This window comes from Microtus pennsylvanicus, chromosome 3, assembly GCF_037038515.1.
Source record: "Microtus pennsylvanicus isolate mMicPen1 chromosome 3, mMicPen1.hap1, whole genome shotgun sequence".
Classification (NCBI taxonomy): Eukaryota; Metazoa; Chordata; class Mammalia; order Rodentia; family Cricetidae; genus Microtus; species Microtus pennsylvanicus.
The window spans coordinates 47576218-47598522 of NC_134581.1; the positions used below are offsets into that span (position 1 = coordinate 47576218).

General features: G+C 45.1%; 2 protein-coding genes across 11 annotated transcripts in view; one reads left to right on the forward strand and one right to left on the reverse strand.

Annotated features, from left to right (window-relative positions):
• The first annotated feature begins 7 nt into the window (after positions 1 to 7).
• Positions 8 to 18182, forward strand: Pigb (phosphatidylinositol glycan anchor biosynthesis class B). 4 transcript variants are annotated; one of them, XM_075965275.1, is made up of 12 exons: positions 8 to 137; positions 908 to 1043; positions 1473 to 1590; positions 4149 to 4253; positions 5760 to 5890; positions 7936 to 8076; positions 10250 to 10301; positions 11031 to 11242; positions 11962 to 12026; positions 14451 to 14664; positions 14764 to 14944; positions 16211 to 18182. In XM_075965275.1, the coding sequence occupies exons 1-12, from the start codon at positions 8 to 10 to the stop codon at positions 16358 to 16360; spliced, it is 1635 nt and encodes a 544-aa protein (XP_075821390.1). In that variant the 3' UTR covers positions 16361 to 18182. The 4 variants fall into 4 exon arrangements, with proteins under 4 accessions (XP_075821390.1, XP_075821391.1, XP_075821392.1 ...); XM_075965276.1 differs by having other exon boundaries at positions 5772 to 5890; XM_075965278.1 differs by lacking the exon at positions 8 to 137 and adding an exon at positions 211 to 460.
• The window catches only part of Ccpg1 (cell cycle progression 1), a 36165-nt gene continuing 25725 nt past the window's right edge, over positions 11866 to 22305 (reverse strand). For 4 of the 7 annotated variants that reach the window (XM_075965272.1, XM_075965270.1, XM_075965268.1 and 1 more), the window contains 2 exons: positions 19029 to 20422; positions 16508 to 17205 (listed from right to left, as the gene is read on the reverse strand). In XM_075965272.1, the coding sequence (XP_075821387.1) occupies positions 17016 to 17205; positions 19029 to 20422 (1584 nt within the window). In that variant the 3' untranslated portion in view covers positions 16508 to 17015. Of the gene's footprint in view, positions 17206 to 19028; positions 20423 to 22305 lie in introns of all 7 variants that reach the window. The other 3 variants (XM_075965271.1, XM_075965269.1, XM_075965274.1) reach the window with 2 other exon arrangements.

A 22305-nucleotide genomic window follows, 5' to 3' on the forward strand; every position in this document is an offset into this window, starting at 1 on the left:
GGAAGGGATGGAGCCCGAGGCCGGCGACCACGGCCTGGCCTTCCGCAGTCTCCACAGCGGCTCCGGCGAGATGAAGCTGCGGAAGAGGAAGTCCACGCTGTACGTGAATATGCAGGAGAAGCGCTCTCAGCGCGGCGGTGAGTGCGGGCTGCGTGGCAGAGCTCACGGCTCCTGACGCCTGCGGCTTTTGGCGGGCTGTGCAGCGCAGTGGAAGCTCGCTGAAGCTCGCTGGATAGTGTCTTCGCTGTGCGGTGCAGGCTGTGCTTGGACTTGCCGTAATCCTCCTGCCTCAGCTTCCCCATTGACGTGCGATGATGACACGATCACGAACAGATTTTAACATAAAATCTGATTCCCACACTCACACACGGACTGTTAACAACTAAAGTAGAAAATACTCTGTATTCATCATGCAGCTGAAAAGCAAACTTGGAAGGTGGCCGACCGGCAATACTACCTAGTCAGTAACAGCGTTTTTATTTTGGGCAAAGCAGTTTTCTGAGCTTTAGCTTCCTCACATCGGAAAGGAATCACCAGTGGCAGGGCAGGGTCAGGGGGAGATTCGGTTAAGGAATCAACCAGTGGTGAACAGGGGTGTGGGTGGGTGTGTCTCCGCCCCCTAGTGGGGTTTCTGTCTTTTAGCAGTGATTGTAGGTGTTCATGGGTTGTTACCTGCTCCGCACACGCTGTTAGGGAACACACTCAGGGCCTCAAGCAGGCTAAGCAAGAGTCCCACCCTTAGCTAACTCACAGCCGGTCCAGTAAATCACTTAACTAGGTAACATTTGTGGAATGGTGTGAAGGACCTTAACAACCGGAGGCAGAGCCAGGGACGCCACAGTTGTGTATCTGAAGGAGGAGCTGCCTGTCTTTAATGCCACAGTCACTACTTTGATTTGCTTTTCAGGTCTTCTTGGAGAAAGCATTTACCTGGTCTTGTTTACTGTTGCTCTGCGAATACTTAACTGCTTCCTAGTGCAAACGAGTTTTGTTCCTGATGAATACTGGCAGTCTCTTGAAGTTGCACACCACATGGTCTTCAGATATCCTTTATAGTTCTTTTCTTTGTTTTTTTTTCAAGACAGGGTTCCTCTGCCTAACAGCACTGGCTGACCTGGAACGTGCGTTGTAGATCAGGCTAACCTTGAACTAACAGGGATTCACCTGCCTCTGCCTCCCAAGTGCTGGGATTAAAGGCGTGCACCACCGTGCTGGACTTGTGAAACACTTTTCTAATTTGAGGAAATTAAGACTTTAGTTGATCAAATATTCAACTCTGTGTTTTACGATTTAGGGTGCACTGTAGCGGCGCACAACCTGCCTAGCATGTCCAAGGCTGGCGATCAGTTCCCACCATCAAAACAAAAAAAATTTTTAAAACTTCATTGTCAAAGAAAAACATATGGCTTCATATAAAGAGGTATAAATTAATTTTTCAGTATTATTTGCTATTTGGTCCTTGATATTAGTAATTATGGTTATCTGACCTGGGAATGGACAGAGAGACTGAGGGGCTACACTTACCCCCTCATCTTTGCGAGCATTTACAAGATTCTGCATCTTTTGGGGAAAGACAGTGTTCAATTGCTGGTAAGTTTAAATTAAAGTGACAAAAATTGTTAAATCCAGATGTACTCCTTTTTCAAGAGTTAGTTGGTAATAACTGAATGATAGTTTAATAACTGCAAATCTCAGAAAATTTGTTTCTAAAAGGCTATTGTTGGTAAAGTCCAGCCTTGTCCGGGAAGCCCACTGTACCAAAGACACTGATGTAGAGTTCTTCAATATATTTAAAAATAAATTAAATTTTAAATAAGAAGATAAAAGTGAATGGCTGGAGAGTTAGCTCAAGGTTAAGAGCCCTTGTCCACTTTCATAAAGACCAGAGTTCAGGTCCCAGCACCCATGAAAGAAGTAAATACCTGTGAGGCCAGCTCTGAGGAGGTAAACAGAAGATTATCCCTGGGTTGTGCTTCACCCTGTAAAACAGACCCTGCCTCAAAAGGAACATGTGACAGAGAAAGAGGTCAAACACCCTCTAGCATCTCTGTGCGCACACACACATAAAACATACACAAATAAAAGATGACGAGAAAATCTGCTGTGAGAACACAGTTTAAAGACAGCAAAATATCTGTTTTATATGATGTTTTGATTCATTGGATTGGGGAGAAAATTAGTGTTGACAAACATTTAATGACCTGTATTGTCTCTGTACTATGTAGTAAGGCTGCAGTTTCTAGGCTATGGATTTCAAGGGGCTGTTAAGAGGAGGCTGTGCACAGGACCTGAGAAGTCTGTCTAGTCCGACCCTCAGTTTTAGGATCCTTTGGAAGAGGAGCAGGACAGAACCAAAACAAGCCCTTGAGCATGCCAGCAGGTTCCACTGAGGTGCACACTGGCAGGTTCCACTGGGATACACGCCGGCAAGTTCCACTGAGCTACACGCCAGCTAGTTCCACTGGGGTACACGTCTACCTGCCAGCAGGTTCCACTGAGGTGCACACCAGCAGGTTCCGCTGATGTGCACGCCGGCAGGTTCCACTGAGGTGCACGCCGGCAGGTTCCACTGAGGTACACGCCGGCAGGTTCCACTGAGGTGCACGCCGGCAGGTTCCGCTGATGTGCACGCCGGCAGGTTCCACTGAGGTACACGCCGGCAGGTTCCACTGGGGTACACGCCAGACCTCAGGATCTGTTAGGCTGTCATCAAGTTGGACCCAGGAGTTTGGACTGTTTCTCTTTAGTCAAGGAAAACCAGGCCCCAGCATTCCAAAGGGAGTCCAGTTCTGAGGTGCTATGTGGCACCTAGAAAGACTGAGGCTCTGGATTAGCTTGTTTGACACAGGGCTATGCCTCTCTTTGCAGTGGCTGAGGCCATCTCCAAAAAGAAAAAATCATTTTTTAAAAAAAGATTAATTTATTCATGTGTGCTTGGAACACAAATATTGGTGCTGGAGGCCAGAAGAAAAGTTCAGATGCTCTAGAGCTGGGAGGCGCCTGTGAGCTTCCTGACCTGGGAGCTGGGAACTGAACTTGGGTACTCACTAGTCATCTCTCCAGCCCTGGATTTAAAAACTTTTATTGTTAAGAGCCCAGGCTGCAGTATCAGATCTACCTCTGTCTAAATCCAGGCATCAGTGCTAACTGGCTCTAGAGCTTCGGGCACATAGCCTAACCTCTCTGTGCCTTGGTCTCCTTGTGTGTTAAACAAGTCTCAGCGGGCTGATGTTAGATGTTGTTGAAGGAATGAGCTAATGCATGTGACACCTGCTATGATACCCAGCACACAGCACTGTAAATGCTTGACTGAAAAACAAAACCTACCGTATGCTTCTAAAAGAGAATCTTTCTTTAAAATAATTTTTTAAAAGATTTACTTACTATAGTGTTCTGCCTGCATGTATGCCTGCAGACCAGAAGAGGGCATCAGATCTTATCACAGATGGTTGGTGATGTGTGGCTGAGAAATTGAACTCAGGACCCCTGGAAGAGAAGCCGGTGCTCTTAATCTCTGAGCTATCTCTCCAGCCCTAAACAAGTGCTTTTTTTTCTTTTCTTTTTGGTTTTTCAAAATACGGTTTCTCTGTAGCTTTGTCCTGGAACTAGCTCTTGTAGACCAAGCTGGCCTTGAATGCCAATGCACAGAGATTCGCCTGCCTCTGCCTCCAGAGTGCTGGGACTAAAGGCGTGCACCACCACCGCCCTAAAATTGAATCATAACACAATAAAATGGTTTCAAGCTGCTCAGGAGGAGCTCAGTGATAGCGCACTTGTCTAACATGCACGTGGCCCTAGGTTCAGTGCCGACTATCACAAAGTATATTAGTGTTGTAAGATATACATAAATATAAAAATGGGTAAGTGGGGTATGGTGTCTCACACTTGTAAATCCCAATACTTGGGGGTGCTGGGGCAGGAAAAGACAGCGGGGCTACATAGCAAAGCCTTTCCAAAAGATGGGGAAGGGGCTGCTTTGCAAGTAAGAGCCGGCAAGCTAAGCATACACCACACACACCACCCACGCCTGAGTGACTACAGAGATGGAAGGGTGGCTTTCTGTGGATGGTTAGGATTTTGCTTTTATGGCAGTTCAGTATGAACCAGGATGATGTGCTCAACAAACCTTTTCTTTTTACCCACTGAAGATCTGGATTCCCAGACTGGGCCAAGCTCTTCTCTCTGCTGTAGCGGATGTAAGGCTGTACTCGCTCATGAAGCGCGTGGGAAACCAGGAAGTGGCACAATGGGTGGTAAGTCCTAACACTGCAGACATTTGACAGAGCATGCGTGGGCAGACGGGCCCTAAAACTGCTGGTCCCTGGGACTGCCTGGAAATTCTTCCGTAATTAAGAACAGTAAAATCTGAGTAGTACATGTCATCTCCTGACTCAGGCCCAAGTGGGACAGGCCGGATCCCAAAGCCGGTTATGGAATCCTTTGGGCATCTAAACTGTCAGAGTCCTCATCTCTTTCCTTAGTCTTTGGACATTCTGGAAGCTGCTTTTACAGCCTATGATCGCTGTCCCCCAGCCCACGATTGCCTGAGAAAGCCCTTTACTGAAGCACAGCTCTAGCTGGAGAGCCTGAAGGAACTAGGCTTGTGTAAGGGAGGACACAGCCTGAAAAAGCATCTTGTTTTATTTCTTGTGTTTCTTTCGTTTTTGAGACGGGGTCTCCCTACATAGCCCTGCCTGTTCTGGAACTCACTGTGTAGACCAGACTGGCCTCAGATTCACAGAGACCCTTCTGCCTTGTATCTCCCAGTCAAACTATTCCCCCAATGGGGGACTGGATAGTGTAGTGCCACTGTTTCCTTACTTCACTCTGCCCACGAGAACCATTTGCCCATCTACTGATTTTGTTTCTATCACAAAATACACTTTAAATTCCAAGCTTTCCATTCACCAACACATTTCTGGATTATGATGTATTAGTAACCTGGAGGAAGGGCCTATGTGTGCTGACATGTTTTTTTACATTTTAAGATGTGTTTTATTTTCTGTGTGTCTGAACGTGGTGCCCATGTAGGCCAGAAGAGAGTGTGGGATTCTCTGCAGCTGAAGTTAGAGGTGTTTGTGAGCCACTGGCAGGGTGCTGGGACCTGAACTCCTGTCCTCTAAGAGGGCAGTAAGTGCTCTTAGCGCCTTGGTCTGTTTTGTGTTTTACATTGTATAAAGAAAATTAGCTTAGTGACTAAGTCCCTGCTAATCGATTCAGACACGGACTCATCCCCATGGCAACTGTGTTTATGTTTTATGCGCACTGCCAAAGGCACACGTGAAGTGGTAGCAGAGATGGCAGCCCACCTTTGAGACCTTCCCTGAGTTCTCCTCAAGGAAACTCTTTTCCATCATGAAAATTAGAACCTTTGTGTTCTGTTTGTTTGTTTGGTTTTTCAAAACAGGGTTTCTCTGAGTAGCCCTGACTGTCCTGGAACTCGATTTGTAGACTAGGTTGGTCTTGAACTCACAGAGATCTGCCTGCTTCTGCCTCCCAAGTGTTGGGATTACAGGTGTGTACCATCACTGCCTGGCTTTTTTTTTTCATCAGAACCTTCCAGAACCACTACCAACTTAGCAGTAAGACACGCAAATCTGTTATCAGCCGCGAGTGGCACAGGATAAAAACAGCGGTTGGCCATGTCTACTTTTCAGGCATTTCCCCTCTGACATAGCTTCTGTAGCATCTAGAATCGTGCTTTCTACAGAAACTCGATCCATTTCCTACTGCAGCTCTACTCACTCCTGACTTGTTAGTTTTTTTGCCAGATGTGCTCCTGGTTCACGTGGTACTGCTGTACCCGAACCCTCACGAACACCACGGAGACTGCCCTCACTGCAATTGCTCTCTTCTACTATCCCCTGGAAGGCTCGAGGTCCATGAACAGGTAAGACGGGAGTTCTAGAATGTGCTTTGGAAAAACCCCAAGTATTTTCTATCCAGTAGATCCCACGTGTTCATGGGACTTAGAGGAACCAAAGGTTTCCGATGAGTGTAACAGAAAACGGTCACACTGCATGGTGAGTCTTAAAAGATGTCTGGTTACAAGGTGTAGACGGTGCTAAGGGCATCCAGTAGTGCCCAGAGCTCACTGAAGTAGCAGCCTATTATTGGTGGGCTCCAAAGGACTAGAAGAAAGAGTACTGGATCCTTGCCAAGCTCTCTCTACTTGAATGTCCCCACAGGAGAATGGCATAGTTAGCCTTCAGCAATGACAAGTAATCAGCCAGGAGAATAAGTAATCCTCACTCAAGCTGTGACTGCCTTCCGGTTCCCTAAAGCAATCAGAAGGGAGGCTAAGTGATCCTGCAGGTCCACTGACCAGCAAGGGTGAGGGTCAGCAGAGCTGGGAAAAAAAACAAACAAACCCCAGACCAAGCAGAGAGAAATGTCTGAGCAGAATCACGGAGCAAGTGTGTGGGAGGGAGGAACAAGCAAGGATGAGGCTGAGATGGAACCAGGCTCCACATCTTGGGTTTTATCTACACATAGTAGAAAACCACCAGACTCAAACCTGATTTCAAAAGAATGTACTAAATCTGGGTATGCTGGCACATGCCTTTAGTCCCAGCATTTACGGAGGCGGCAGTAGGCAGATCTGTGAGTTTGAGGCCAGCTTCAACTAAGAAGTAAGTTAGAGAGCCAAGGCCACATAAAGACAGCCTGTCTCAAAAAAGGAGAGGGGTGGAGGAGAGGGGGGGGGAGGCTTGGGAAGCCCACAAACAAGCCAGTGCACCTCAGTCTTCTTGCACCAAGATTTTCCTTTCCTTAAGACAGGCCCCCACTGTGTAGTCCAGGCTATCCTGAAACTCACTATGTAGACCAGGGTTGGCCTGCTTTTGCCTCCCAAGTACTGGGACTAACGGTGTATGCTACCACCATGCTCCATTAAGGTCATTTCTGCATTCGATTTGGGTAAATGTAGGAGGCTACTATAAGTGAAAAAGGCAGTTTGTGGGGATGGGCTGTTCTGTTGTGCTCTATAACCCGAGGGCTCTAACTCCCTGTTTTATAGTCTTTTATTATCAAGATGAGGCCTAGCTGGGCCCTATCCTGTGGTTTCACTACCGATTACTCTACTTTCTCTGTATGTCACATTCAGTTTGAGAAACTCTGGGTAGGTCTGTGAAAGATCACTGACCCTATCTGGACATGGTGGTCACACATTTATGTAATGCCAACACTGGGAGGCAGAGGCAGGAGGATCAGGAGTTAAAGTCACCATCTTTTATACAGCAAGTTTGAGGCCAGCCTGGGCTACACTACAGACAAACAGAGTTGCTTGGGCACGGTGGTTCATACCTACAACCCCAACTCTTGGGTGACTCTCTAAACTGCGCAGCCTCACCTTGAACTCATGATTCACCTGCCCTGAAGTACTGGGATTACACACCCTTGTGTCTGTGTGTGTGTGTGGGTACAGGTGAGTAGAATTTACCAAGTTCTACTCAAACAAAAACACCTTCCTTCTCGGGAGCAGTGCCTGGCCCTGGAATGTTCTTCCACTGGGCTGCATCTCCACTCTACAAGGTCGTAGGGACTCAGGCCGTCAATGAATAAATAATGGGATTTTCTTAAAAGTCTGCTAAAGAAAGGATCAGTGTTGTTTTTTTTTTTACATAGTTGCTTAGGAGAATGTTTATTATTTTTCTGCCAATGAAGCAGCATTAAAGTTTTGTGTATTTTAAAGTACATACAATTAGTATTAGGAATCTGCTTCTTACTTGAAAGTGCTAACCTAGGTTTGGCAGCACAGGCCTGGAACTCCAGCACCTGGGAGGCTCGGAGTATGAAAGGGGAAATGAGCTTGAGCTATTTAAGTAAGACCCTGTCTCAAAAGCCCCCAAACCGGAGTCCTCTCACAGTGGAACTAGCCGACTAACTTGCAGCTCCATCTCCCAGTCTCCTGTAACGACCTTCCCTTGCTCCTAGTGTCAAGTACTCACTCCTGGTTGCACTTGCTTGCATAGTCCGCCCCACAGCGCTCATCCCATGGGTGCCATTACTCTTCAGCCATTTCTACCAAGAGCAGAGAAAGCGCCATCTGACCCTGCATCACTTTTTACCTGTAGGGTAAGTCCGGCCGCGGTGCCATCTATAACATCCTATCAACCTGAACATGACATGCTGTGGGAAAGATTTTGTATCTAATGTCACAGAAAACTTTCAACTTTGTGTTTGTTATTTTTTTAAACACTAGTGTGTGCGTGCCGAAAGACTACTTTTGTGGTGGTGGTTCTCTCCATATGGGCTCCAGGAATTGAACTCAATTAGCAGGCTTTTGTGGCAAACACCTTAACCCACTGAGCCATTCCACTGGCCCAGTATTCCATTTTACATTTACGAGACTGATTAACTTTTTTTTTTTATTTCGGTTAAACCAAAGTGTCTGTCTATTAGAATTTCCACTTTTATTTCCTAAAGTTTTCTCTTTTATTTATTAAGGGCCTTAGAACAGTTTTGCTCAAATGACCCCATGATGTTCTTGGGTGTAAGTCATGCTAGTGACCACTAAGTATAAAGGGATTCATCTTGCAGGGTGTGGTAGCACACATCTTTAAACCCGGCACTCGGGAGGCAAAGGCAGGTGGATCTATGAGTTAGTTCTAGGCAGCCAGGGTTGCATGGTAAGACTCAGTCTCAAAACAAAACAGAAACTCACCCAGCTGTACTCAGTGGCTCAGTGCTTCTCTATTGTGCACAAGGCCTTGGGCTCAATACATCTTAAGAGACAAACCATACAAAGTATCCTTTATAATCACATTGGAATGAAGTTAGACCCATTAGCAAACAAAAAAGGTAAGTATGCAAAAGCTAAAAGCCACCTTCATTACCTACAATTCCAAGAAGAAATCTCAAGGTGGAAATGAGGCAATGTCTCTCAGGAGGCTGAGGCATAAGTTCAAGGCCACCAGCACCACTCACAAAAACAACTCTGTTGAGCAGTGGTGGCTCACACCTTTAATCGGAACACTCAGGTGGTAGAGGCAGGTAGGTCTCTGAGTGTGAGGCCAGCCATCTTGTCTCAAAAAACAAAACAAAATTATATGGCTGTGTCTCCTTGTTAGCTTTCTGTTGCTGTGTAAACATTGAACAAAAGCAACTTGGGGAGGAAAGGATTGATTACAATATACCAATTATAGTCCATCACCTAGGGAAGCCAAGGCAGAAACCTGAGGGGGAACTGAAGAAAGGCAACCTCGGAGGCGCTGCCTACCAGCTTGCTTCCTGTGCATTGCTCAGCTACCTTTCTTACAAGCCTAGGCCTATGGGCCAGAAGATGGCCCCGCTCACAGTGGGTACACAATATGACATCAGTTAACATTTAAGAAAACGCCAGACGTGTCAAAGGACAATCTGATGGAGACAACTCCCCAATTGTGGTTCTCTCAGGTGTGACAAGTTGACAATTTGATGGGAACTGACACTGTCTTTAGCTAAATAACTAAAAATGGAGACTGTCTCAAAACAGAACCAAAGCAGTTTGACAGACAGCTACTCTCAGCGCACACAGGAAGGCAGTACAATCTCAGAAGTGCAAGGATAGCGAAGCTGCTGGCAGCCCTGGGAGCAGGGAAGTTGATCTCTTGTAATATACTTGGGGCCAGTTACATATGGAACTTGTTTAAACCCTGGGAACTTTGAAATAATAAGTATTCATATTTTTATGTTGGCAGGTTGGTTAGTTAAGAATAGATAAAATAGGGGCTGGAGAGATGGCTCAGAGGTTAAAAGCATTGCCTGCTCTTCCAAAGGTCCTGAGTTCAATTCCCAGCAACCACATGGTGGTTCACAACCACCTGAAATGAGATCTGGTGCCCTCTTCTGGCCTGCAGGCATACATGCAGGCAGACCACTGTATACTTAATAAATAAATCTTTTTAAAAAAAAGAATAGATAAAATAGTGGATTTTTTTTCTTAAGTTTGCTTCTCATCAGTGAAGGATCTTTCAAAATGTATGAATCCAGTTGGTGAACTTGTAAAGCATTTTTTTAGACTTATTTATTATGTTACAGTATTCTGCCTGCAGGTGATAAAAGGGCACCAGATCTCTTTACAGATGGTTGTGAGCCACCATGTGGTTGCTGGGAATTGAACTCAGGACCTCTGGAAGAACAATCAGTGCTCTTAACTGCTGAGCCATCTTTCCAGCCCTTGTAAAGCATCTTTAAAGTGTTTATAAAAGGCATTGGCTTGGAATCCGGCAGGTTCAAATGTGAGTAACCATTCTACTTTGTTTTTCAGACTTATAACCTTCAGTTTGTCTCTGATAATTGATCGCATCTTTTTTGGCCAAGTAAGTAAAAACAGATTAAACTAAAGGCTATTTTTAACCATTTACTGCTCTGAAGCCTCAAGCTGGACTTGTAATGTTTTTGTATTTCAATCTGGGTGTGATGACACCGGCCTGGGTGTGGGTTCCCACTGAGAAGGCAGGAGGATCAGGTGGTCAGCATTATATTATCCCTGGCTGCACAGGGAGAAGGTGGAGGCCAGCTTAGGCTACAAGAGACCCCACCTCAGAACACAAACAGACCCATTAATATTTGGGAACGGAGGCAAATCTTTAGTTATAACAGAATCCACTGAATCATTCCTGCTGTATTCTCTGGTGTCTTCTGCTGTGGTTTCCATAACACACATCTTGATGTTTAATGATTTTAATTCTTAGTCATCCAGAAATCCTGTCAATCAAAATACTCTGCCCTTCATTTGGTTTGCAAAACAGGCTCCCGAACTATGGGCAGTAGACTCCACTGCAGCCTAGAAGATTAATTATTAGCTGTGAGTTTGAGACAAACCTGGTCTACAGAGCAAGTTCCTGGGTAGCCTGGGCTACCCCGAGAAACCCTGTCTTGGAAAAAAACAAAAAAAACCACAAGTTATTAACAGACTTCATGTCATTGATTAGAATTACTAATGTAAGGCTGCTGCCTGATATTTAAATTATTTAATATCATGATTCTATCCAATATTCAGAGGTCCAAGATCAGTTTCTGACACTATTTTCTTTTTCTTATACCAGTGGACGTTGGTCCAATTTAATTTCTTGAAATTTAACGTGCTGCAGAATTTGGGGACATTTTATGGCTCTCATCCATGGCACTGGTACTTCAGTCAAGGGTTTCCAGTTGTCCTGGGAACCCACTTACCTTTCTTCGTCCACGGCTGCTTCCTGGCCCCAAGGAGGCTGCACATACTACTGCTGACCGTGTTGTGGACACTGCTGGTGTACAGGTAAGACTTTTATGTTCACGTAGGTGACCGTTCCAATGTTCCTAAGAGATTCTGAACTATTCCAAAGCAAGCTTCACTTTCTGAGGCTAGAGCAGTAAGGTTATGGCAGATGGAAGTAACAGTTAAGTGTATGGTGTTCAGACAGCGACAATCGTCACTATCAGACATGTATCGGGGAGAGGGCTCAGCAGGGAGAGGCACGTACCACCAAGCCAGACGCCCTAAAACTGCATCGCCAGGATCCACATGGTAGGAGTCCTTGGTCCTCTGACCACCGAACTCCCCCTATCGCGTGAGCACCCCACCCCCAACACACACACCCAAACATTTAAAAATATTTTTGAATAAATGTATCCTTATTTCAAATTTGAGTAGTACTGCTTAATTGAATTGGTAATATAATTTTTCTAAGTGTAATTGAACAGCATAATCTCACTGACAAGACTGTTTAATCATAATCACATTCTATTTTAAAGAGTATGATTTCTGAGTCTGAAGCCAGGCATGGTGTAATGCCAGCAGTGCCAACAACTCAAACTAAAGCGGGAAGTGTCAAGAGTTTGAGATTAATGAGAATTATAATAGAAAAATTGTTATTTTTTTAAAAAAAATTCCATCTCAGATACTAGAAAAATAGATCATGTTTATTTCATTTTAAATACATTGATTTCACATGAATGTATAAAATTAATGTTTTGCCTTAATATCCTTTATTATAGCATGTTGGGCCACAAAGAATTCAGGTTTATCTATCCAGTTTTACCATTTTGCATGGTGTTCTGTGGTAAGTGTTTTGTTTAATACAGAATACACTACATGACAGAAATAGTTAAGAGAAGCCAGGTGTGGCAGCATTCCTCTGGAGAGGAAAAGGCAGGAGGACCAGCCACAAGTCAAGGGCAGCCTGGGATTTTGATAGCGAGATCCTGTCTGTCTCAGAAGAGCATAAAACATTAGAGACAGTGCCAGTTTATTTCCAACTCGGCTAGATAAAAACTTGCCTATTAGAAACTGTTACTGTAGTGGCTTCTTTCTGTAATCTGATGATCTATGAGTGTTTGCTGTCTGAGTTTGCAGGCAGGGCTGACCTGGACCTCACTATTCAGCTGGCCTTGAACAAGGGTCATCCTCTTGCCTCAGCCTACCAAGTGCTGGGGTTACTGATGTGAGCCACCTTGCCCAGCTTCTAAATAGCTTTCCTCCTGTGTTACGTGAGGTAAAACAAGGATCCACCTGCCACGCCACTTTTTTTGCCAGGGGTAGAGGATGAGACGGAGTCTGGCTGGTAATCTCACTGTGTCATCCAGACTGGCCTTGACCTCCTTCCTGATCACCCAGTGCTGGGAGGCCAGGCTTGCCTCCCAGCACAGCCTCCCTTAGAATTATCAAGTCTTTCCTAAACACTTCAAATCCAGGCCTTCTTCTGTTCTTGTGACCTGTCAGTCACTGTTGTCTAATTAGTGACTTTTGATGCCATTTATCCTTACAAGTCACATCTCAGCCGTGCTCACTCACACCAAACGGACAAAGCACTAGGCCTAGGAAGGGCTCTAGATGTGTGGGACCAGGCTAGCTGTAGGCCAAACACATCGGCTCCTGAGTCCTGTCACTGCCCAGTCTGTCAGGTGGAGCTTCTTATGTGGGTCCCAAGGGAAGAGTGGGAAGGCAGGAGGCCTGGATCTGAAATCTGCAGATCCTTCCACCAGTCTTTGGGTCATAGCAAATCAAAAGCAGGCCAGATTCAAGAGGCAGTAAAACAGCAAGATTTTTTTCAGCCTAATGTCACATACCTACTTAAGCAGAACTCATTTCAGTCCTTTAAGACGAGGTCTGGATAACGAGTTCCTTAGAGCGTGAACTGTGCCTTGGTTTCTTATCAGTAACCGGAGGCTGTGACTGCCCAAGGTGGAGATGCTGAGATGCACTTGTGCTGAAGTGCTGCCAAGTAGTAGCAGGTGTCAAGTGGTTCACTGCTGGCTGCAGAGACCTTGCCTCCCGCTGACAGAGCACTTGTTCTGAGCTCGGGTCTGCCTATCCACACTGCTCACGCACTGCTTCAAGACGGCCTCTGTTCTAGAGCCAACAAGTCGGGGAAGAGGGCACCTGTCTGCACTCCAGCACTCTGGCTGCCAGAGGTGCTGCAGGGTGCCTGCGTTACGTGCATGGCAAGTTCCTGTCTTATATTTTTGGTTGCGAGCCTAGCCTTTAACGGCTGAGCCATCCCTCCAGGCCGGCAAGTTCCTGTCTTAAGGGGAAAAAAAAATAAAACACTTGTAATCCTTGTACTAGGGAAGTTGAGGCACAAGAAACCAAAGTTCCAGGCCAATCCTTGTCCCCTGAAGCAACAGCTTCAACTTGAAGATCTTGCTTAATTGCCCAAGCTAGCTATGAACTGGCACCCTCTTGCCTAGACCTCCACATTGGCTGGGATCACTGCTGTGTGCTGCCTCACACACTGCATATTCTCCTGTTAATTTTGGTATCTGAGTTCACAGTTCCACTACAAGACCTTTCTTGTAGGATTTAGTACTCACGTGGTAGGTGAAACACAGCCTTATTTCCTGCAGCAATCTAAACTTCCTGGCACCTATGTTTGAGCTCACAGAACCCATACACATAGAAAGAGTTAACTTACACAAAGGGGTTTGTACCTTGTGCATGAGATGGAAGCCAGGCAAATATCCTGGCACTTAGCTACGCTCCAGCACCACACCCAGAAGCATCTTTTCTAGGGCCAGGCAACTGGAGCCAGGCAGGCTCTTAGAGTGATGTTTATGGGAACTACACCTCCATGTTACACGGAACTAAAAAGCCCCATTAGGTGGTGGGATCCAACTGGGTATGACTGAACACACAGTGCTGCTTCCTGTACTGCATCTTAGTCCAGGCTAGCCGTGATACTGGTTCTTTCCAACTGTCCTTGGCATCATTCCAATTTCAGAAATCCCCCTGTAAATCCTAGATGTCAGACGCCCTCAGACTTTGTCTGCCAGGTTAAGCCTGGACAGCCATTACCCATACCACACCTTTGCCTCAGCAGAAAAAGGCTAGCTCCTGCCTGAGAATACAATGGTGGTGAGTGAGCAGAGAAGCCGATTCATTATTTGCCAAGGCTTATACTGTCTGCATGGAAAATTACATACAAATGAACTCATAACAGAAAAGCAAGACCGCCGCGTTCCACTTCCTTCTGCCCATCTCCATGCAGGATACTCACTAGCCCACTTGAAGGCATGGCGGAAGGCAGCTCTGAGTTTCCTGCTTTTGTCAAATATGCTGCTGGCTCTCTATACTGGCCTAGTTCACCAGAGGGGCACTCTGGATGTCATGAGTCACATTCAGCAAATCTGCCCCAGAGGTCCTGACCCAGCTTCAGTCTCCGTGTTCATCATGATGCCTTGCCACTCCACTCCTTACTACAGGTAAGGAAGGCACTTCTGCCTGAGGTCCCGCAAGTTCAAGGTCAGCCTGAAACAATATGGAAACTTGGGGTGCTTAACTATTGTGACCTTTCTACACAGCCACGTTCACTGCCCACTGTCCATGCGGTTTCTCCAGTGTCCTCCAGACCTGACTGGAAAATCCCAGTATCTTGATGAAGCAGATATGTTCTACCTAAATCCCTTAAGTTGGCTACAACAAGAGTTCCGAAGCAATGCATCTCTCCCCACTCACTTGGTCACCTTCAGTGTTCTGGAGAAGGTATGTCTACTTGAAATAGTCAACTCGGCACTTTAAATGGATCTGCTTCACTGATCCCTTTACTCCTCTGTGTGAGCTACTCTTCTTATGGCTATGGCAAATGCCTGGCAAAACACTAGCTTAAGGAGGAAGGACTTATTCTGGCTCGTGTTCGGGACACTACCCCTTGGGTGGTGTAGTGGAGGAATCTGAGCCTGCCAGGTCTATGGAGCGGTATCTAAAAAGGGGGGATGTCCTGGTTCAGTTTGTTCTACCCTTTTCTTTATGCAGACTGGATGAAAGCCCACAGGAATGTGCCATCCATACCAGGCAGGTCTTCCCTCAATGCTGTAAGGCACATACACACTCCAGATGTGCTTCAGTGCTCCCTGTCTCAACTCTTCAGTGTGTATTCATGTGCCTGTGGACACATGCGGAAAGGCTGGAGGTTTAAGTTGATGCCTCCTGTCTATCTCCACCTCATTTTCTGAGTCTGGTCTTTCACTAAACCTGGAGCATAACTACTATAGCTTATCAACATCCCCCAGAATCCTATCTCTGCCCCCACTCCAATGACCCAGTGTTAGGACTACAGGTAGGCACCACCAAGCCTGTGTTTATTTCTAGGACCAGCTCTCACTGTGTAGCCCTGCTGGCCTGGAGTTCACAGAAGCCCACCTACCTCTGCCTCCAAAGTGCTACATAGTACTAAAGACGTGCTGTGCCACTTCACCCAGCTACCATGCCCAATTTTCTGTGTGCGTTAGGGGTCCAAAAGATCCTCATGCTAGGTCAGCAACCATGACCTGAGTCACCTCTTCTGCCCCTACCCCCCCCACCCTCCAATGGTTTCTTTTTTTAAAATATTTATTTATTCATTATGTATACAATATTCTGTCTATGTGTATGCCTGCAGGCCAGAAGAGGGCACCAGACCCCATTCCAGATGGTTGTGAGCCACCATGTGGTTGCTGGGAATTGAACTCAGGACCTTTGGAAGAGCAGGCAATGCTCTTAACCTCTGAGCCATCTCTCCAGCCCCCCCTCCAATGGTTTCTTAATCCAGTAAAGTTGATAAAATTTAATGATTACAACCCCATGTTCCATAACTGGTCTTTGCCCAGGAAAGAGCCCTAGTTCTGCAGCTCTCTAAATATGTTTAGCTACCACAAGTAGAAATCTTACATGAATCATGAAGAAAAAAAGTCACAAAGGAGAAATTATAGCCGGCCAACTCTACATTTCTTTGAAACTGCACTTGACCAACGTGTCTTTATTTCCTTGTAGGAGATCCGCGCCTTCCTCACTTCAGGAAGCTATGAGAGGACCGCTATTGTCTTCCATACGCACTGGCCAGAGGGTCGGACTGGAAGTCACATACATGTCTATGAACGACGGTTACCCGGCAGCATCGCCACAGGAGGGAATGAACTGTGAGGACGGCTGCAGAGATGCTGGCGTAACTGAGGGGAACTTCAAGTGATTCGGGAAATGAAGAGGAAGACACTTGGGGGCGGCTGTATCATCTACTGTACCAAGGCATTCTGAGAAAACACTAGTACGACGCCAGATTTGACAGAGACCTTTAGTTTTCCTCACGGTGCAGTTTATTGTTCTTCCAGTGTTCAGGTGTGCAAGAGCGTTCACAAGAACAAGTCAGCAAGCTCTTCACAAGCCAATGGGCTCTTGATCCCACAGAGAGACAAAAGCGTGAGAGTAGAACACGTTAGAGGGGGTCCTTGTCTCAGCTCATTCCTCAAGCCATACTGCACACCAAGATGGCGGCACTTCCTGCCCTGTATGAGCTGAGCTCAGCTACTCAAACCAAGCCTTGTTTCATGCACAGACTATTTCATGCCTGGCTTCCTTAATAAAACTACTTTTTTTTTTCCAGAGCAAAAAAAAAAAAAAGTTTTTAACAAACCTAAGCTATAGGAAAATGCAAGTTAGTAAGCTTTGCTTTTGCATAATATAAAGCCATCAAAACAGTCTCTAGAAATGAAGACAGTCATCTTGGGGGTTTCACCTTAATTTCAACACCAAACAAAGGAGAAAGCATCCACTCCTCTAAATTTCCTAATTTAACCATAAATCAGTATTTATGATCAAAAGGTAACTGCCCCAGTTCTATCTCAAGGTTTGCTGTGTGTCTTCCATTAGTGCGACTGTATTTATGCCATTTACCTTCCCTTTTATAAGGCTGTGGATGAAGGTGCTTCTGCTCTTGTTTTCGGTGCCTGGAGTTTTCAATATTTACCATACGTTGCTTTTTATCAGGTCGACTGAAAGCAGTAAACACATTTTTATCTATGTTAGAGTTCAGTTTTCTAAAAGTAAAAATAACTTAATGCTTTTCTCCATTAATCTACTATCTGAGCACTGCAAAAAGATAAAATACAAAATATAATTCTATTATAATACCAGGAAAGGGGGAATTCACTACTTTTCAACAATAAAGGAAAAAAATAGAGATAAATACAACTGTACCAGCTGGAAGGGGAAACCAAATAAGTAATGAGGAACAGGAATGTGACAATAAAATAATGAGATGTTCCGTTATTCCAGTTTTAAAGATGTCGTGTCCATTGGCTTTATCGCTCAGCTGAAATCTATACGCACACTTGCAAAGCAAAGCTGTCTGACTTTCCCTGCACCCGCCACCATTGCTTCACACAGAGCCATGGCAGCTCCCCGTAGTCCTCAGCGCAGCACTGACTCCCACCTCTGGGTGCCTGTGCTCTCGCTCTGCAGTCTTTGCTTGCTTGGCCTTCTCTACAATGGCACAGTTGTCAGCGTCCCTGCACAGCCCTTCCAATGGGGACTGATTTTGAAGTGAGTCAATGAATGCTGGGTAACTAACTGCCAACCGATCCTCTCCACATAAATGTCAACAGGCACCTCCAAAACCAATCCACTTCTGATCCTCTGCTTAGCATCTTCTGGTATTCTCTGAGTAATATCATTCCAGATGTATGGAAATCACTTCCTTTCTACTCCCTTTATATAAGATATAACTGTTTTACTATGCGCTGTTTTAAATGTATCTTGTCTCCTCCCACCTCATCAGCATCTCATGTGCAGATACCACAGCTGGTTTCACAGCTTGCCAATCAATCCTCTTGGCTGCTGCCAGTCAGCTAAAGGGCTAGGCACAATCCCACCCCATGACAAAATCCTTCAGGAATTTTCCATCTCACAAGACAGACACTTCAGGACAAAGCAGAGACCTTCCTAATTCCCTCCAGCCCACCTGTTTCATTCATAAAGAAGTAGGTCTTCATTCTTCCACACCTTTGCAAATGACCTTCCATTCCAGTAAGATGCCTTCCCTGTGGGACGAACTAACCCTCACTTCTCTTCCAAAAGCCAGTTTAGAGGCAAGGTTACTTCAATCATGAAGAATTCCTGGCCGTCTCCAGACTGCCCTGAGGTCACTATACACCGTGATGCCACTAGGTGCACACCTAATTCCTAAAGAGCCAGGGGTTTGCTCGGCACAGCACTAGACACCTGCTTCAGGAACTAAAGACATCAGAAACCAGTCTCATTATTTTATAGGCACACTTGATTTATTCATAAAGATGGAACTATGTGAATCTCAAAGGTAAACATCACATACATGCAGTTACAGACTAAAAAGCTGAAGGACAATGCACGCAGGATTGATTATGGAGCACTGTGGCTCCTGACCATCCACCACCCTTTTCTACAGTGGCCGATCAATGAGTACTCTTACTGTCACATAAAACCAACAATGATGACAGAGAGGCAGCTGCGCATGACCTAAACTTGACATTAAAATCTGTTCTAGCTTCCTATCAAAGATTATACTACACTGAAAGAAACCAAATTGGCTCAAATAAGTTAATATACTCTTAACTAATTTTTAAGGTATAATTTAATCATTTGTTCAAGCCAATGAATTTTTTCAGTTTGTAATATTTAAGTTTTAAAACTTTTTCAATTTATTCTGAATTTCAGTGGTACTAAAGCTTGCCTCTTACAAACAGTAACCTGCCAAAAAGCTCAGCGATTAAAAAAAAAACACTATGCAATATACCACTCTTAGAATCTATTATAGTAACATAGTTTTATGTAAACCGACCTGGGTCCGAATGGAAGGGCAGAATTGTGCCCAAAGTGTCTATATATGTATCCGTCCAACTTCTCCAAACGGTCATCCGCTACGTGATACTCCTTTATTCCCTTAAGGTAGCATTTCACGGCACCAACAAAGTGGGCGAAGAGCTTCTGGTCTTGTCTAAAGACACCATCCGGGAAATACGGACTGATGAACTGATCCAGTTCTTTCCAGTGGTGAAAAGTGCCCAGCTCATTCAATAAGTACCACTGAATCAGCTCTCTGAAGTCATTCATCCTGATAGGACTCGCTGCATTAACAGGGCTAGCAGATTCTTGCCCAGCACATTCAAACATACCCGAAGAACCCCTTCTGGTGGAATGGGTGTCCTTGCAATCGAACTTGTCCTTGAACGTGTATGAATTTGCATTTTTTCTAATTTCTTCTGAGTGACTGGGCTTTTCTCTCCCTCCATCCCTCTGTGCAGAAGGGCCTCTGCCATTCTGGTTCTGGTTCTGTACCTCGTGCAGTGAGTATAAAGAAAAACCATAACCTGTTCTTTGCTTTTCGGTTCCTGCTTCTTTTGAAGCTCCAGATCGCTTACTGCCCTTCTCATCAAAGATGTTCTTGGTGGTATCTTTGAAATGTCGAAAAGTGGACTTGACTGAATCTGAGAACTTCTTCAGATTTTCCTTCACAGCTTCTTTGGCCTGTTTGATTTTCTCTTTATGGTGCCTCACGAACTCCTTGGTAGAATTTTTCATAGCATCAAATGTCTCTTTAACTGTCCCCAGGAACGTCTCCTTCGACTTGCTCTTAGCCCTTTGGTTTCCTTTGCTTCCTCTCTTCCTCCCTTCGGTCTCTGACTTCCCATTCTGATCTTTCGCCTCAACATACAGTCTTTCCCACAAGTCAGAGCGCTGCTGCTCGAAGGTTAGCTTCTGCTCCAACTCCGCGAGTCTCTGCTGTAACAACACGACTTCCTTCTCTTCAGTCCGCACACTAGGACAATCTGCATGCTCCTGTACCTGGCGAGGGACTGGCTGCTCAAGTTCTGCCCGCAGAGCCTTAACTGTGAGCTGTTCTCTCTCCAGGTCCCTCTTCAACATCTTTGCTTCCTCTAACAGAGTCTCCCTTTCATTAACGAAACTCTTTGTTTTCTGTTTCTCCACTTCTAAGCACTCCTTAAGAACCTGGTTCTCCTTAACTAACTGGGTACTTGTGCCTTTATCCTCCAACAATCCAATCTGCTGTCTGAGTTGCCGTAACTCTTCCTGCAGTGAAGACAGGGCTTTCTCCTTCTTCTCCAGAGATATTCGTAAATACTGGTTTTCGGCAGCAAGATTCTTTTTCTGGGTTTCAAAGGTAACCGCTCCCAAAGTACCGGTCCAACACCTCTCAAGGTTTTCTTTCAACAACTAGAAGGGTTTTTTTTTTTTTTTGAAAGAGAAGAGAAATGTCAAGTCCTTGATAATTTAATCTAAATCTTAATCTTGTAACAACCATAACCTTTACTGCCCACATATGTGTATGTATATAGGTATGTATATGAGCATGTGCATAAATCCCCTAGGTGTGGTTAAACAGTATTAAAAATTGGGAAATAAATGCTAAATGCCACTTGTCACATATTAAAGAAGGCTTTTGTTCTTGAAAAAATGAAAACTACAAGTATCACACGAACACTGATGAGGGAGACTTCAAATAAGGACAAGCTAGGCAGAACTCTACCCATCTCTAATAGAATAAAGGGCTGAGTAGTTACTAGCAGACTCAAGGCCCCAGAGTCAATGCTCAGTGCTGCATACAGACACACCAGATCACACACATTCATACAGACACACCAGATCACACACATTCATACAGACACACCAGATCACACACGCTCACACAGGCACAACACCAGATCACACATACTCACACAGGCATAACACCAGATCACATACATTCCTACAGACACCAGATCACACACATTCACACAGACACACCAGATCACACACATTCATACAGACACACCAGATCACACATTCATACAGACACACCAGATCACACACATTCATACAGACACACCAGATCACACACGCTCACACAGGCACAACACCAGATCACACATACTCACACAGGCATAACACCAGATCACATACATTCCTACAGACACCAGATCATACACATTCATACAGACACACCAGATTACACACACTCACACAGGCACAACACCAGATCACACACACTCATGCAGACACACCAGATTACACACACTCACACAGGCACAACACCAGATTACACACATTTGTAAACTGGAAAAGTGAGGAAAACCCCTCCACCATGTTATTACGGGAACTGACCTGAAAGATGCCTACGGAAAAAAAACTGAGATTTTTCTATTTATTCATTTATTTTGAGACAGGGTCTCTCAACATAGCCCTGGCTGTCCTGGAACACACTAAGTAGACCAGGCTGGCATCAAACTCAGAGATCCGTGCTGGGATTAAAGGCGCAGGAAACCACACTCAACACTAAGACATTATAAAGTTAGCTGCGTTTACCTTCTGTGAGTAAACATGAATCAGTCATTAGTATCCCGACTCAGTACCAACATGGATTAAAACATATTCAGAAGGCAGCATGCTATGGTGGTACGTGCCTTTAATCGAGCACTGGGGTGGCTGGAAATGCTACAGTATGTCGGTGTATAAGTCAGAGTCTCATGGAAACATCTCTGTACACAAAGGATACTATGAATCCTGGTAACACAGTTAACTACTTCCCCAAATCCAAGTAAACTTGAATTTGGGGGAAAAAGGAGTAATAGAGTTTTACATGTGAAAAACAACTAGTTGAAATAGTTGTTTCACTAACTCACTGCTCTCAGAAAAGAAAAGCAAGACTTAAAACTGTAGTTTGCAAGATGGTCCAGCTGCCAGCACCAGCTGGTCCTGGCTGCTGGACTGATGATCTAAACTGGACTCCCCAGCACCCAAATCACAAGACTGACTCCTACAGTTGTTTTCTGATTTGTGCCATGCATGCAAAGCACTCAAGCACTCGTGCACACACACAGGTCCATTTTAAAAGATCTTTGGGGGCTGGAGAGATGGCTCAGAGGTTAAGAGCACTGCCTGCTCTTCCAAAGGTCCTGAGTTCAATTCCCAGCAACCACATGGTGGCTCACAACCATCTGTAATGAGGTCTGGTGCCCTCTTCTGGCCTGCAGGCATACACGCAAAACGGAATATTGTATACATAATAAATAAATAAACAAACAAATAAGTAAATAAATAAAAATCTTTGAAGTGAAATA